Consider the following 13,896-nt stretch of genomic DNA (forward strand, 5'->3'; position numbering starts at 1 on the left):
ACAGGTGCTATCTTTTAAATGAAAATGTTAAATCAGGACATTCGGAAGTTGTCACTTTTTCTATCTATTTCAGGTAAACACGAGTTTCTTCTTGCTTCACTCACTGAGCAGGTAATTGTAACTGCAGGTGTTTTCTGTTGAGAAGTTTCAGTGAATGGCTAAGACCCATAGCATCTGACACCACCAGAGTTAAAAATAGGAAAAGACTAAATAATTTGGAAAGAGCAATTATGTGAGGTCTGGTCTGAATGGGTATAGCTTGGTGTCACATTTTGTTTTGTAATGTGTCCTTGAAACAGCTAGTGGGGTTTTACTGCAGTAAATACAAACTGATGTTGTCGTCCAGAGGTTTGGACTAACGAAACTTCTAATCCTACCACATTAGCTGGGAAATTGAAATCTAGTTCAGAAAATAAGCCTGGAATTAAAAAAAACAAAGGATATCTTTAATGGAAACAATGTACTACTGGACTGATGGAAAAATTGACCTAGTTCACCAATGTCTTTTAAGTGAGGAAATTAGCTTGTGTGGCCTATATATTTTGGCTTTGGTTGACTTTTAACTGCTCTCTGAAAAAAGCCCTATTCAAGACGACTGCTCAACACTATCTTCAAGGAAAATTAGATATGGACAATAAATGCTGGCCTTGCCAGTGACTCCCACACCCTGAAAATGAATAAAACCAATGGATATTTTCTGTTGCAGCAGAATTTTGTTACTAAAGGCTACAAACCAGGTCACTTGGCTGTATTGCATCCCTACATTAACTGTGTTTCATGCTGCCTACACTAATTTGCATTGAGTTATTAAGGATATACATGGACTAGCTGGAAGGTGTCATCTGGTTTACCTCCTGTGGCTCCCCTAGAGCTTCTCCCAGCATTTTTTCTATATTCCTCATAATTGCGACCTTCTGATGGGATTTCAATGGATACTCAATCCTCTTTGGAGTTGGTGCACCCTTAAAATAAATAGGAACATTAATAGCAGCTTTGCCCCACTGCACTGCTGTTTGAAAATTAAATTTAGCATGCCTGTAAACATCACAAATCCTTCAAAGTTCAAATATTACATGTACACTGCATTTGTGTGGATTTAACAGCAGAACATGTTAGAAGAACCTGACCCACATCTCCTGATGAAAATAAATTATTTCACTGATACATTAAGTTTACAAATATAACATTTGAATGGCTTACACCAATCAATATCTGATAATTGCTGGTTTCAACTGTTAGTCAACAGAGATTTTAACTGTCCTCTCCTCTTCTTCTTCATTGTATTAAAAACAATAACAGTTTTTACTGGTATTTCTGCTTGAACAATTACAATGTATACTGATACAGTCTCTTCGATGCAATGGATCAAGGTGACAGCAGTCCAACCAAACTGGACAACAGAGAGGTGCTGGGAAAAGGATGGTGTGGCCAGCCCTGTAAAAGGCTGCAGCTGTGTTCAGAAAGGTGAGGAGGGCACAGTGACTTTGATGCAAGCTAATTTGGTAAGGGGCAGAACCTGACTGAAAGAATTCCTGGAAATATCAGTAAAGATTTGGAAGGGCACAACATATTCAAGAACTTGACTTGAAATGACTGAACGTAAGAATGTAAATTGATCTCTTGCGACACTTACCTTGTACCAGAAGTTGACAGTAATAGTGATTCCTCCATTAAGCAATGATTCAATATGATGCCACCTGTAATTAAATTAAATAATTACTCTGGGGCACTGATCTAGAACAATGTTAAAGATTACCGTTGTTAGAGTTGGATAAATTATTATAATTAGCTGCCTGTTCATGTTGCATAAAACCAAGTTACTTGTCATTCTGATCAATTTTTATAAATCAGGTTGCCAGGTAGTGACATGATCACAGCTGGACTCCAGAATGAATCTGAGTCATTATCTTGTCTGATATACAGAAGTGCTGGATATACTTAAGCTGCATTTTGGGAAAGCAAATTTTAGCAGGACTTATACACTTAACGGTAAGGTCCTATGGAGTGTTACTGAACAAAGAGACCTTGGAGTGCAGGTTCATAGTTCCTTGAAAGTGGAGTCGAAGGTAAATAGGATAGTGAAGAAGGTGTTTGGTATGCTTTCCTTTATTGGTCAGAGTATTGGGTACAGGAGTTGGGAGATCATGTTGCTGATGTGCAGGACATTGGTTAGGTCACTGTTGGAATATTGCGTGCAATTCTGGTTTCCTTCCTATCGGAAAGATGTTGTGAAACTTGAAAAGGTTCAGAAAAGATTTACAAGGATATTGCCAGGGATGGAGGATTTGAACTATAGGGAAAGGTTGATTCGACTAGGGCTGTTTTCCCTGGAGCCTCGGAGGCTGAGGGGCGACCTTTTAGAGGTTTATAAAATCATGAGGGGCATGGATAGGATAAATAGAAAAAGTATTTTCCTGGGGTGGGGGAGGACATAGGTTTAGGGTGAGAGGGGAAAGATATAAAAGGGACCTAAGGGGCAACCTTTTCACTCAGAGGGTGGTCTGGGTATGGAATGAGCTGCCAGAGGAAGTGGTGGAGGCTGGTACAATTGCAGCATTTAAGAGGCATCTGGATGAGTATATGAATAGGAAGAGCTTGGAGGGAAAATGGCCGGGTGCTGGCAGGTGGGACTAGAATGGGTTGGGATATCTGGTCGGCATGGACGGGTTGGACTGAAGGGTCTGTTTCCGTGCTGTACATCTTTATGACACTAATTGCTGGAGCTTCACCAATCTCCACAGGGTGGGGAGGGGCAGGGATATACAAGGGGGGAATTCCCATTCCTTTGGCAGCCAATGTTGGGTAGAAATTTATCTCCCCTCTTATGACCACTGCCAAAGTATGTCGAGGCAGATCTATGGCTTAGTCTGTCCCTCACTTAAGCATATTATAAATTTGAGAGAACCTGCTCTTTAAAAAATAATTCTAGATGTGAATGCATCTAATCTTTTCCACTCTTTAGCACAGCAAAATCACACAATCAAATTCTTGGGAACAGCAGCCGTTGAAGATCTTGCAGGCCTAAAGGAAGCAGGGGAATAATGGAAACTGATGTCATCACTATAGGTATATAAAATTCTGCCCAAATACACCAGAAATTGAAGCAAAAAGGTTTTTATTACACATGAGTATATTATTCAGCTCTGATGTTACCAATGGTTGTAGCTGCGGCAGCACCAGTTAAAGAATCAGTCCCTCACCCTGCTACTCTGCAGACTAACATGGTTTATCTAGTCACTCTACTATTCTTCATCCACAGAAGAATCCATACACTAAACAAACAGTTCTTCCTAGCCATATCAAAACTTGAACTCAGCACCGCCTTCCTAACCTGCAATCTTCTTCCTGACCTCTCCGCCCCCACCCTACTCCGGCCTATCACCCTCACCTTGACCGCCTTCCACCTATCACATCTCCATCGCCCCTCCCCCAAGTCCCTCTTCCCTACCTTTTATCTTAGCCTGCTGGACACACTTTCCTCATTCCTGATGAAGGGCTTATGCTCGAAACGTCGAATTTCCTGTTCCTTGGATGCTGCCTGACCTGCTGCGCTTTTCCAGCAACACATTTTCAGCACTTATCTAGTCACAGCCCATTTTTCAGAAGCAGAAATCTATCACTGCTGAGTGCTACTTAAAGAGTCCAAGCGACATATTTTTTAAAAATCCACACACATTACCAAAATTCCTGTGACAGCCTGGAAACAGAAGTGAAAATTAAAATAACAAAACAAAAGCAACCATCAGAAAGCTGAATAATATTTTCCAACCAGTTTAAGCTCCTTCCAGGAGATCAGAACATGACTTGATAGAACATAGAACAGTACAGCACAGAACAGGCCCTTCAGCCCACCATGTTGTGCCGACCACTGATCCTCATGTATGCACCCTCAAATGTCTGTGACCATCTGCATGTCCAGCAGTCTCTTAAATGTCCCCAATGACCTTTCTTCCACAACTGCTGCTGGCAACGCATTCCATGCTCTCACAGCTCTCTGTGTAAAGAACCTGCCTCTGACATTCCCTCTATACTTGCCTCCAACCAGCTTAAAACTATGACCCCTCATGTTAGCCATTTCTGCCCTGGGAAATAGTCTCTGGCTATCGACTCTATCTATGCCTCACATTATCTTGTATACCTCAATTAGGTCCCCACTCCTCCTCCTTTTCTCCAATGAAAAAAGTCCGAGCTCATCTGATAAATCAATCAGTACTGAATGAAAGCTTCACTGCCTGAAGGACAATCATGACGAGAGACTTTCATCTGATATTCTACCTAGTTACTGAGGATGCAAGGGTCCAGATGGAAACATTTCAACAAAAGCAGGGAGTTTCTTGCGGTACACTGGTTATCTCTCGACCAACATCAACAAAACAGATTAACTATTCACTTTATTTAAGTCTTGCCATGTACTAACTGGTTACTACATTGTAAGATTAGTAGGGAGAATGATGGTTTATGTTTGGTTTAGTTCATTTATATTCATTGATTAATCTAATAAATTATTCTGCTTAACTATAACTGGTGTAGATTTTATTCTTTAAAATCATTTGATTCTGCTTCAATTCACTTGAAGAAATTCACCATAGGATTGCAAGCAGAATGAAGGTGACACATTTTTAGGTTATCCTTACTGTGCCTGCCAACACTATTGTAGGGAAAATATAAAGTCTTCCACATCAAAAACAGCTTACCCAACGTGTAGAGCAAATGTTTGATTTGAATTATTATATGTTGTTTCTGCTTCCCATTTGTGCCTGATACATTAAAGTATATTGTATATTGCTTTAATTTCCAATAATTAGCATCCAATAATGAATTTCTTTTTCAACCAAAATCTGCTCTAATAGCTTGTAAGAATGTTAACTTTAACGTTTACTTACCAGTACATAGGGATGTACAATACATCTCCAGGTCCAACCACTGTTTCATATCCAACAACGTTCCTAAAATTAGGAAACCTTTCATAATCTGGATTTTCAAAATCCACCTGGATGGGTAACAAAAGAGAAAATCCACTTCAATTACCAAGGTAAAGAAAAGAGAGTTTCTTGTGCATGGGTGAATATTTGTTTTCTATTTGCACTGAAGTAAAAAACTAGGGGACAAAGTTTTATGGTGACAGGAGAAAAACTTGAAAGAGAAGCAACTGTTTCACACAGAGTGTGTTCATGTATAGAATGAACTGCCAAAGGAAGTGGTAGATGCAGATACAGTTAGAACTTTTAAAATACATTTGGATAGGTACATGAATCGGAAAGGTTTAGAGGGATATGGGCAAGTGGGACTAGTTTACTTTCAGAAATTTGGATGGCATGGACTAGTTGGAGCGAAGGGTCTGTTTCTGTGCTGTATGACTCTATGCATGAATGCAGTTATCTACCATCGAGGCAAGCCATGCATTTGAATGCTGCACTCGGCTTTGGCTGGTCTTGCCCAAATAAAAGAGCTTTCTTTCTTCTCTTGGTATCTCCTTGTTCAGGAAACATTCTGATGTGATTGAATGTGTGCACTACTCACAACCTTGTTTTTTCTGGTGCTGCTCAGTCTATTTGTCTGCTCTTCAATTGCTTTTATTTTTCTGTTTGTTTCTTACACTTAGTCACTTTGATGTCTTTTTTCCCGCATGCTTATATTTCTTCCTGCTGTCCTAGAACTCAGATGTAAGAACTGAGCAGATGTACAAAAGACAAATGAGATTGTCTGTACTTTTTCCATTTTCCAGCTTTCTTGTCAAAAAGCCAGCTAAGCTTTCTTGTATCAACAGTTGACTGCTTCTCTAGTCTTATAGAATATGGGAATTCTGATAAAGAACTGAGTTGCATTAAGTCTTAAACTTGACCTCAGCAGAGTGTCACTGTTATTCATATTCCTCAATTGTTCCCATGCTTAGGATGAGCTCACAGGGCGGCACGGTGGCTCAGTGGTTAGCACTGCTGCCTCACAGCACCAGGGACTCAGGTTCGATTCCAACCTCAGGCAACTGTATGGAATATGCACATTCTCCCCGTGTCCGCATGGGTTTCCTCTGGTGCTCTGGTTTCCTCCCACAGTCCAAAGATGTGCAGGAAGGATGAATTGGCCATGCTAAATTGCCCATAGTGTTCAGGGATATGTAGATTAGGTGTATTAGTCAGGGGTAAATATAGAATAATAGGGTATGGGAATGAGTCAGGGTGGGTTGTTCTTCGGAGCATCAGTGTGCACTTGTTGGGCCGAAGGGCCTGTTTCCACACTGCAGGGATTCTATGATTCAGCAATTCAGCATTGAATGAAAGGGCAGCTTTGTTGACTGAGAAAAGGATCCAAACTCCCTGAAATATGAAGTTAGAAGACTTTGACCTTTCTGATGAAAAATTAGTCTCTCAAAAATCGGTGTGAAGTGCAGATAAGCTAACCTTTCTACCTCACTGCTGCTGCTGAGGAAAGCACAGGGGATAGGAATTTTAAGATTTCCCTGGCCGTTCTCATTAACAAACAGGTTACATCAAATTAATACAGCACTGTCCATACAGTAGGTGTAGATTAGTGTGCAACCAGGGGATCTGGGTGAAAACCTTTAGAAACAAAATAGCCATATTTATTGCAAGGAGTTTAGATTGTCCTCTGCCTATCAACTTATAGTTACACACTGTCCATTTTGGCCCATCGGGTCTGTAACACAGGAACATTCAGCAAACCCCACTTCTGGAATTTCTCTGTAAAAGACTGCAACTTTCTCCCCTCTGGGTGCCTATCCAATTCCCTTTCAAAATCTCTGAATAACAGGATGATATATGGGGAGATGACCAAAGGGGTAGATCTTAAGGATTATCTTAAAGGAAGAAGGAGCATTATAAAGAATTACAGCCATAAGGACTTGGACAATTGCCGGGACACCACTAACGTTAAAATAGGCGATGTTCTACATTTGGAGGATTGCATATTTTTGGAGCTTTGTAGAACTGGGGCAGCCTATAGTAATATGGAGGGTACAGGCCTATAGTAATATGGAGGGTACAGGCCTATAGTAATACGGAGGGTACAGGCCTATAGTAATACGGAGGGTACAGGCCTATAGTAATATGGAGGGTACAGGCCTATAGTAATATGGAGGGTACAGGCCATGGAGGAATTTATTGACAACTGTGGGAATATTAAAATTGAGGTACTCATTAACCAGCAATCAGTTTGGATGAATGGAATGTAATGTGAGTTAATATATAAGGAACATAGTTTTGCATGACCTCATTATTATACATTTGAGGCTGGCCCAGAGCATATTGCATTAATCAAGTTTATAATTAACAAATGCCTGGAAATGAAGTTAGGGGGGTTGGGGGGTATGATATGGGTAATGTTATGCAGGTGGATAAAGGCTGTCTTACTGATGGTACAGGTATATGACGATGTCATCTCAGAGGCAGATATGACACCAAGGCTGTGAACATGTCAATTTGGTCTCAGGTAGCTGCCAGGAAGAGGGATGGTATGGTAGCTGGAAAATGGATTTTGTGAGTGAGGAAAGGAGCTATCGCCATTATCCCATAGGACTATGGGGCTGCTCTCTCATTACAGAGAGACAACTGATGGTGAGAGAAACCTGATGGCTACCATGCCTCAGTGAGGGGTGAGATTGAGTAGGTGGGATCTTCAGGGTATTTAAAAACAATGGATTTGTTTTACTCAATCTTTATTTGGAAGGAAATCTGTGCTCTCAGGACTGGATTTTAGAAAAGGAACCGTACAATTTAAAGACAGTTGAAGGGTTGACAAAAATGGTGGGAAGATAGAAATGGTATCCTCTGTGTACTTGGCTATACTGACACCATGCTTCAAAACATATCACCGAGGAACAGCATGGTCATGAACAGCATGAAAACCAAATGGTGAATTCCTGCTCCTATTCCTTATACTCCTATGGAAAGAACAACAGCTCATCTTGGAAAATTTAATGCCTACTTCACGCAATTACTTCCAATAAATTGATCAATTAGAAGATGTCTTACCTGGCTCTGTCTGTCACACGGGTGATGGACTGGGTATGGATATAAACAATCAAACTGATCAGGTGGGAAGAGAATACAACGTTTGTAGCCTTTAATTTGTGCAAAAAAGTTCTGCTGTTCATCATAGTGTGCTGGTGTGACATTCCCTGGAAAAAAGGAAAGAGAAATGCAAAGGAGTAGTAATCTAAGTAAGTGGACTGAAAAAAAATGCACCAATTTCACCAGGAAATACAACTGACGCTCACACTTTTAAATCCAAGTAGTTTACTTCAAATGTTTTTTTTATGTCAAGTAAACATCAGCAGCAAGCAAATCAACAATCAAACATTTTTTTGGATTCCCTCTGTTGCTTCAAGTTATATAAAAGGATTAGAGTTAAGCACAGGCAAACAAAAGCCATTTAAAGTTCGACCAACTTAAAATTATTGTTCTAGAAAGATCCCCACAGTTGCCCCATTGCAACATCAGATTGAGTAGTTTGAGGTCTTTCATCTCTCCGACTCTGCTTAAATGTCCATGCCATGGGCTGATCACACTGCATCAAGAATTTCCAAACTATATTTGTGCTATTTAAACCTGTCTGCCTTTATTGTATTCATACAATTTAGTTTGTGGTGGATTTATCTTTTATACAATATTTACCATTTTACTTCTTTTGCTAAGAATTAACTACAATTACCTCTTCCTTACAGTGCTTGAATGGCAGCTTTGTGTTTTGGGCGACCAAGGATCATACAGTTTTGAAAAAGCTATCTCACTAGATGATTGCACAGTTTGCATGGGAGTTCCTTTACTTGTGTTCTAGCGTTGTGGACATACAGAATCTTACAGCACAGGAGGCCAACATTCAGTCCATCACAACCATACTAACTCTCCAAAAGCACTATCATCTAATTCTTCATCCTAAGTCCAAACCTTTTTCACACTTTTCTTCACATTATGTATCTGTTTTCCAATTAAAAGCTGTCATGAAGTAATATAGTAAATGTTGTACAAAAGATAAATCATGTTAGTTTGCATGACTTCACAAACTAAACCGTGTGAATATAATAAACAGCACAAATATAGTTTGGAAATTCTTGATGCAGTGTGATCAGCCCATGGCATGGACATTTAGGCAGAATTTTAGAGATGAAAGGCCTCAAGCTACTCAATTTGATGCTGCTATAGGGCAACTGTGGAGATCTTTCTAGAATGATAACTTTAATTAGGTTGAGCTTTGAATGGCCTTTGCTCACCTGTATTTCTCTAATGACCTAAGAAAAGAGAAATTCATCACTTTATTTGAAGAAGCAGTAGTAATCCAATAAAAAGGTTCCATTGTTGTTTATCTGCTCCTTATAGGAGAAAGTGAGGACTGCAGATGCTGGAGGTCAGAGCTGAAAATGTGTTACTGGAAAAGCGCAGCAGGTCAGGCAGCATCCAAGGAGCAGGAGAATCCTGAAGAAGGGTTCATGCCCGAAACGTCGATTCTCCTGCTCCTTGGATGCTGCCTATCTGCTCCTTATGCTTACTAGGGACAAAAAAAATCATTTGAAATAAGCTACTTGCAATTAAAGAGTTGGCATCAATTATACTTCCTGGTGAAATTGTTATTGCACATTTTCCAGTCTGATGGAAGCTTTCCTTATTTTAGGGAATTTTGGAAAATGATCAACATCGCACCTAATACCGCATTAGCAACCTCACTCTTAAGACTCTAGGATAAAGTCCATCTTGCTTGGAAACTTGTCAGCCTGTGGCTTCATCAGTTTGCTTTGTACCATTTCCATCACAATTAAAATTTCATTAAGTTCCTCTCTCCCTCCCAGTTCCTGATTTACAGATGTTGCTAGAATGCTTTCTGTATCCTACAAGGTGAAGACAGAGACAAAATATTCTAAGTTTTCATCTGCCATTTCCTTCTTATCTAATAATAAACTCCCTATTCTTACTCTCTAGAGGACTATCACTTACTTTGGTTATTGTTCTCTTTAAATACCTGCAGAAATTCAATCTGTTTTTGCATATCTAATTAGTTTCCTCTCGTCCTTTAATTTCTTTCTCCTGATTGATCTTTTAGTCATTTTCTGCCATTCTTTACATTCTGTTCAATTATCTGGCCTGCTACTCATCTTCGAATAAACATATGCTTTTCTCTTGTTGGATGCTTTCCCTTAACTTCTTTTGTTAACTTCATATGTGGTTCCTCCTTTTGGGATTATTCTTCATAGTAAGAATATATTTATTCTATATTCTGAAAAACGTCTTTAAATGTTGCCATTGCATCTCTATTGATCGATCCCCAAGCCTAATGCACGAATTCACTTCAGCTAGATTAGCTTTGATGCACCCATGGTTGCATTTATTCAGGTTTAAAATACTAGTCATAGACTCACTCTTGTTCCCTTCAAATTGGGTGTAAAATTCAATCATTACTGCATTCGCTTATGGGGTAGCTTTACTCTGTGCTCATTATTAATTCTATCACTTACACAATACTGAACACATTACAACCTGCTCTCTGGATGGTCCCAGAATGTGTTGCTCTAAGAAACTCTCTCAAAAGCATTCTGTGAACTCTCAATCTAGGTCACTAGTGCCAATCTGATTTTATCAGTTTATATATAGATTGGAGTCACCAATGATTATTGCCACCCCTTTATCATAAGAACCAAATATTTCTTTTTTGTATATTCTGCCCTATATTGTGGTTACTGATCAGGAACCAGTAGACCACTCCTACTAATGACTTTTTTTCTCTACAGTCAGTTCTGCTATAATGCGATAGAGTCCCATTCTCGTGCAATCCCATGTTATAAGAAAATTGAGTGATAGCAGCACCATTTAAACTAATGGGGCCAGAATTGTGTTGTCACCAATAAAAGGATTTAAAACTTCATGCTTGAGAAAGTGTTCCCAATTCGTCAATCGTGCTATAGCAAATACATGTTAACAAAACACGCATTAGAGCAGCACAACCTATATTACACCTCTTCTCCATCCAAACTGATTCTATATCCTAATTTTTGAATCAAGGCCATTTCGAAGTACTGCATCAATGTGACCCTTGATTAACATCTTCACTTTTGCCTAGCTTTTTATTCTTCTCGAATACCATCTACCATACAATACTCATAATCCAATCCTTATCATTTTGCAGTCACCCCTCTGTAAAGGTTCAATGTGCATTATCTATTTGTTTACTTTATTATGAATACTATGCAGAGCTTTCAGTGTTGTCTTGACGAGTTTTGCCCTGATCAGTGCAATACAAAAAAATATGGACTGCACATCCTTTTTTCTTCAGCAGTACCTAAATAAAGTATGAAAACATCATGGTTTTTAAAGTGATGCATTTTATTATTGTGAATAGGTTTTATTACTAGGACAACTGACATGTCAATGAATTAAAGAATTTTTAAGAATCTGAGAAGTTGAAGGCTAATACACAAGTATGAATGATCCTGGAAAAAGGTGACTACCAACCTTCCATTCCTACAAGCAGCAAGTTGGATGTGAGCTGGCCCCAGTTTCGCTTTGTCTGTTGCTTGTTAATCCAGTTCCAGTTAAAACCCAGGAAGTCCATGACAATCTTCTTCCCTACCGTGTCATTCAGTGTTTGTTGTAAGTAATACCTGCAATGAAGTGTTGGGGGAAGGTTAGATCATATGGAATACAGGGAGGAGCGTTTGATACAAAATTTTGATACAAGAGTGTGCTGCAAGGCTCAGTGCTGGGTCCAATGCTTTTTGTCATTTATATAAATGATCTAGATTTGATTTTGGAGGTGTGGTTAATAAGTTTGCAGATGGCACCAAAATTTGTAGTGTAGTGGACAGCGAAGAAGGCTACCTCAGAGTTCAACATGACCTTGATCAGCTGGGCAAATGGGCTGAGGAGAGGCATTTGGAGTTGAATTTAGATAAATGTGAGGTGCTGCATTTTGGTTAGGCAAATCAGGGAAGGACTTATACATTTAATGGAAAGGTGCTGGGGAATGCTGCTAAACAAAGAGACCTTGGGTGTGCGTTCACAGTTCCTTGAAAGTGGAGTCGCAGATAAACAGGGTATTGAAAAAGGCATTTGGAACAGTTGCCTTTATTGGTCACTATAGAAGTTGCAAGGTCATGTTGTGGCTGTACAGGACTTTTGGAATAGTGTGTTCAATTCTGGTCTTCCTGCTATTGGAAACGATGTTGTGAAACTTGAAAGGGTTCAGAAAAGATTTACAAGGATGTTGCCAGAGTTGGAGGGTTTGAGCTACAGGAAAAGGCTGAACAGGCTGGGACTGTTTTTCCTCCAGCATCAGAGCTGAGGGGGTGACCTTATAAACGTTTATCAAATCATGAGGGGTATGGATAAGGTGAATAGCCAAAGCATTTTTCCCGGGATAGGAGAGTCCAAACCTAGAGAGCAGAGATTTAAGATGAAAGGGAAAAAATTGGAAAGGGACCTAAGGGTGAAATGTATGGAATGAGCTGTCAGAGGAAGTGGTGGAGGTTGGTACAATTACAACATTTACAAAGCATCTGAATGGGAATATGAATACAAAGGATTGAAATGTTAATAAGCAAAACGCTGGCAAATGGGACTAGATTAATTTAGAATATCTGGTCAGCATTGACAAGCTGGACTGAAGGGTCTGTTTCCATGCTGTACATCTCTATGACTCTATTGTAACCTAGGACTTGCTAGAAGAGGGAAGGAAACTAAGATAAGGGAATAAACGTACATACATTTTTAAAAATTCATTCACAGGATGTGGAGGTTGTTGGCCAGGCCGGTACTTATTGTCCATCCTTAATTAACCCAGCAAGCTGTTGAGAGTTAACCACATTGCTGTTGGTGTGGAGTCACACATAGACCAGACCAGGTAACCATGGCAGATTTCCTCCCATAAATGACATTAGTGAACCAGATGGGTTTTCAGACAATCAGCAACGGTTTCACAGTCATCATTAGAGTCTTAATCACAGACTTTTATTGAATTCAAATTTCATCATCTGCATTGTGGGATTTGAACCTGGATCCCCAGAGACCTGGGTCTCTGGATTAATAGTCTAATGATAAGACCATCATCTTCCCCTAAATAAAAATTGACACCTTACCGAGTGTGTTGCAGACGGTATTCTTTCTCTCACTGTTATTTTTGCTCCCACCCAAACAGGAAGACATTTTATTCTGCATCGCCATTTCCCAAATATTTACACAGATTTCCTTACTGTTGTTTATAGTACAGAAACTAGCCATTGAACCTATTTGGTCTATATTGGTATTCATGGTCCCAAACAAGCTGTCATTCGCACTACTTCATCTCACATCAACGTGACTTTCTAATCTTTTCCCCTTCATGTATTCATCGAGCTTCCCCTTAAAGGTATTGATGACATTCACTTCAACTGCTCTGTGTGGGGGCCAATTGCTCTTCCTTCAATAACATGCAGCATTTATTGAACATCTTTCAACGTCTTCATGTACTTTACAGGAGCAAATTTGATAATAATTAGTTTGTCTAAAAAAGCTTCTCCTTAATTCTTTACTAGATCTTATTTTCATGGCCCAAAGGTTTAGACTCCCCAGTTAGTGAAACGTCATTCCTACATCTAGCCTATCAAATCTCTTCATAATTTTAAAGACTTCTATCAGGCCATCTCTCAATCTCCTCTTTTCTAAAGAAATAACTCCACACTGTTTAATCTTTTCCTCCTTCACATCATTCCTTAAGCCATGTTATTGATAAGTATCTGTCCAAACAGCCCCTTTACTAACAAATTTTGTGTAATAATATTTCTTACAAATAATATTAATTACAAATTTTGCATAATACCTTGGGGTATTTTATCATGTTAAAGGCACCAAATTAATACATTATAATGAGCTCTAATTAAAGTACAGAAGAAGAAAAGTCTGGGGAGAAGGATTGTAT

At 39.3% G+C, this 13,896-nt stretch overlaps 1 protein-coding gene across 2 annotated transcripts in view; it reads right to left on the minus strand.

Annotated features, from left to right (window-relative positions):
- The window catches only part of hif1an (hypoxia inducible factor 1 subunit alpha inhibitor), a 124,708-nt gene that overhangs the window by 4,167 nt on the left and 106,645 nt on the right, over positions 1-13,896 (minus strand). The window contains exons 3-7 of one of the 2 annotated variants that reach the window (XM_060854419.1): positions 11,457-11,605; positions 7,989-8,134; positions 4,884-4,990; positions 1,634-1,697; positions 852-962 (exon numbers count right to left, since the gene is read on the minus strand). In XM_060854419.1, the coding sequence (XP_060710402.1) occupies positions 852-962; positions 1,634-1,697; positions 4,884-4,990; positions 7,989-8,134; positions 11,457-11,605 (577 nt within the window). The remainder of the gene's footprint in view (positions 1-851; positions 963-1,633; positions 1,698-4,883; positions 4,991-7,988; positions 8,135-11,456; positions 11,606-13,896) is intronic. The other variant, XM_060854420.1, reaches the window with a different exon arrangement.

This window comes from Hemiscyllium ocellatum, chromosome 43, assembly GCF_020745735.1.
Source record: "Hemiscyllium ocellatum isolate sHemOce1 chromosome 43, sHemOce1.pat.X.cur, whole genome shotgun sequence".
In the NCBI taxonomy this organism is placed as follows: domain Eukaryota; kingdom Metazoa; phylum Chordata; class Chondrichthyes; order Orectolobiformes; family Hemiscylliidae; genus Hemiscyllium; species Hemiscyllium ocellatum.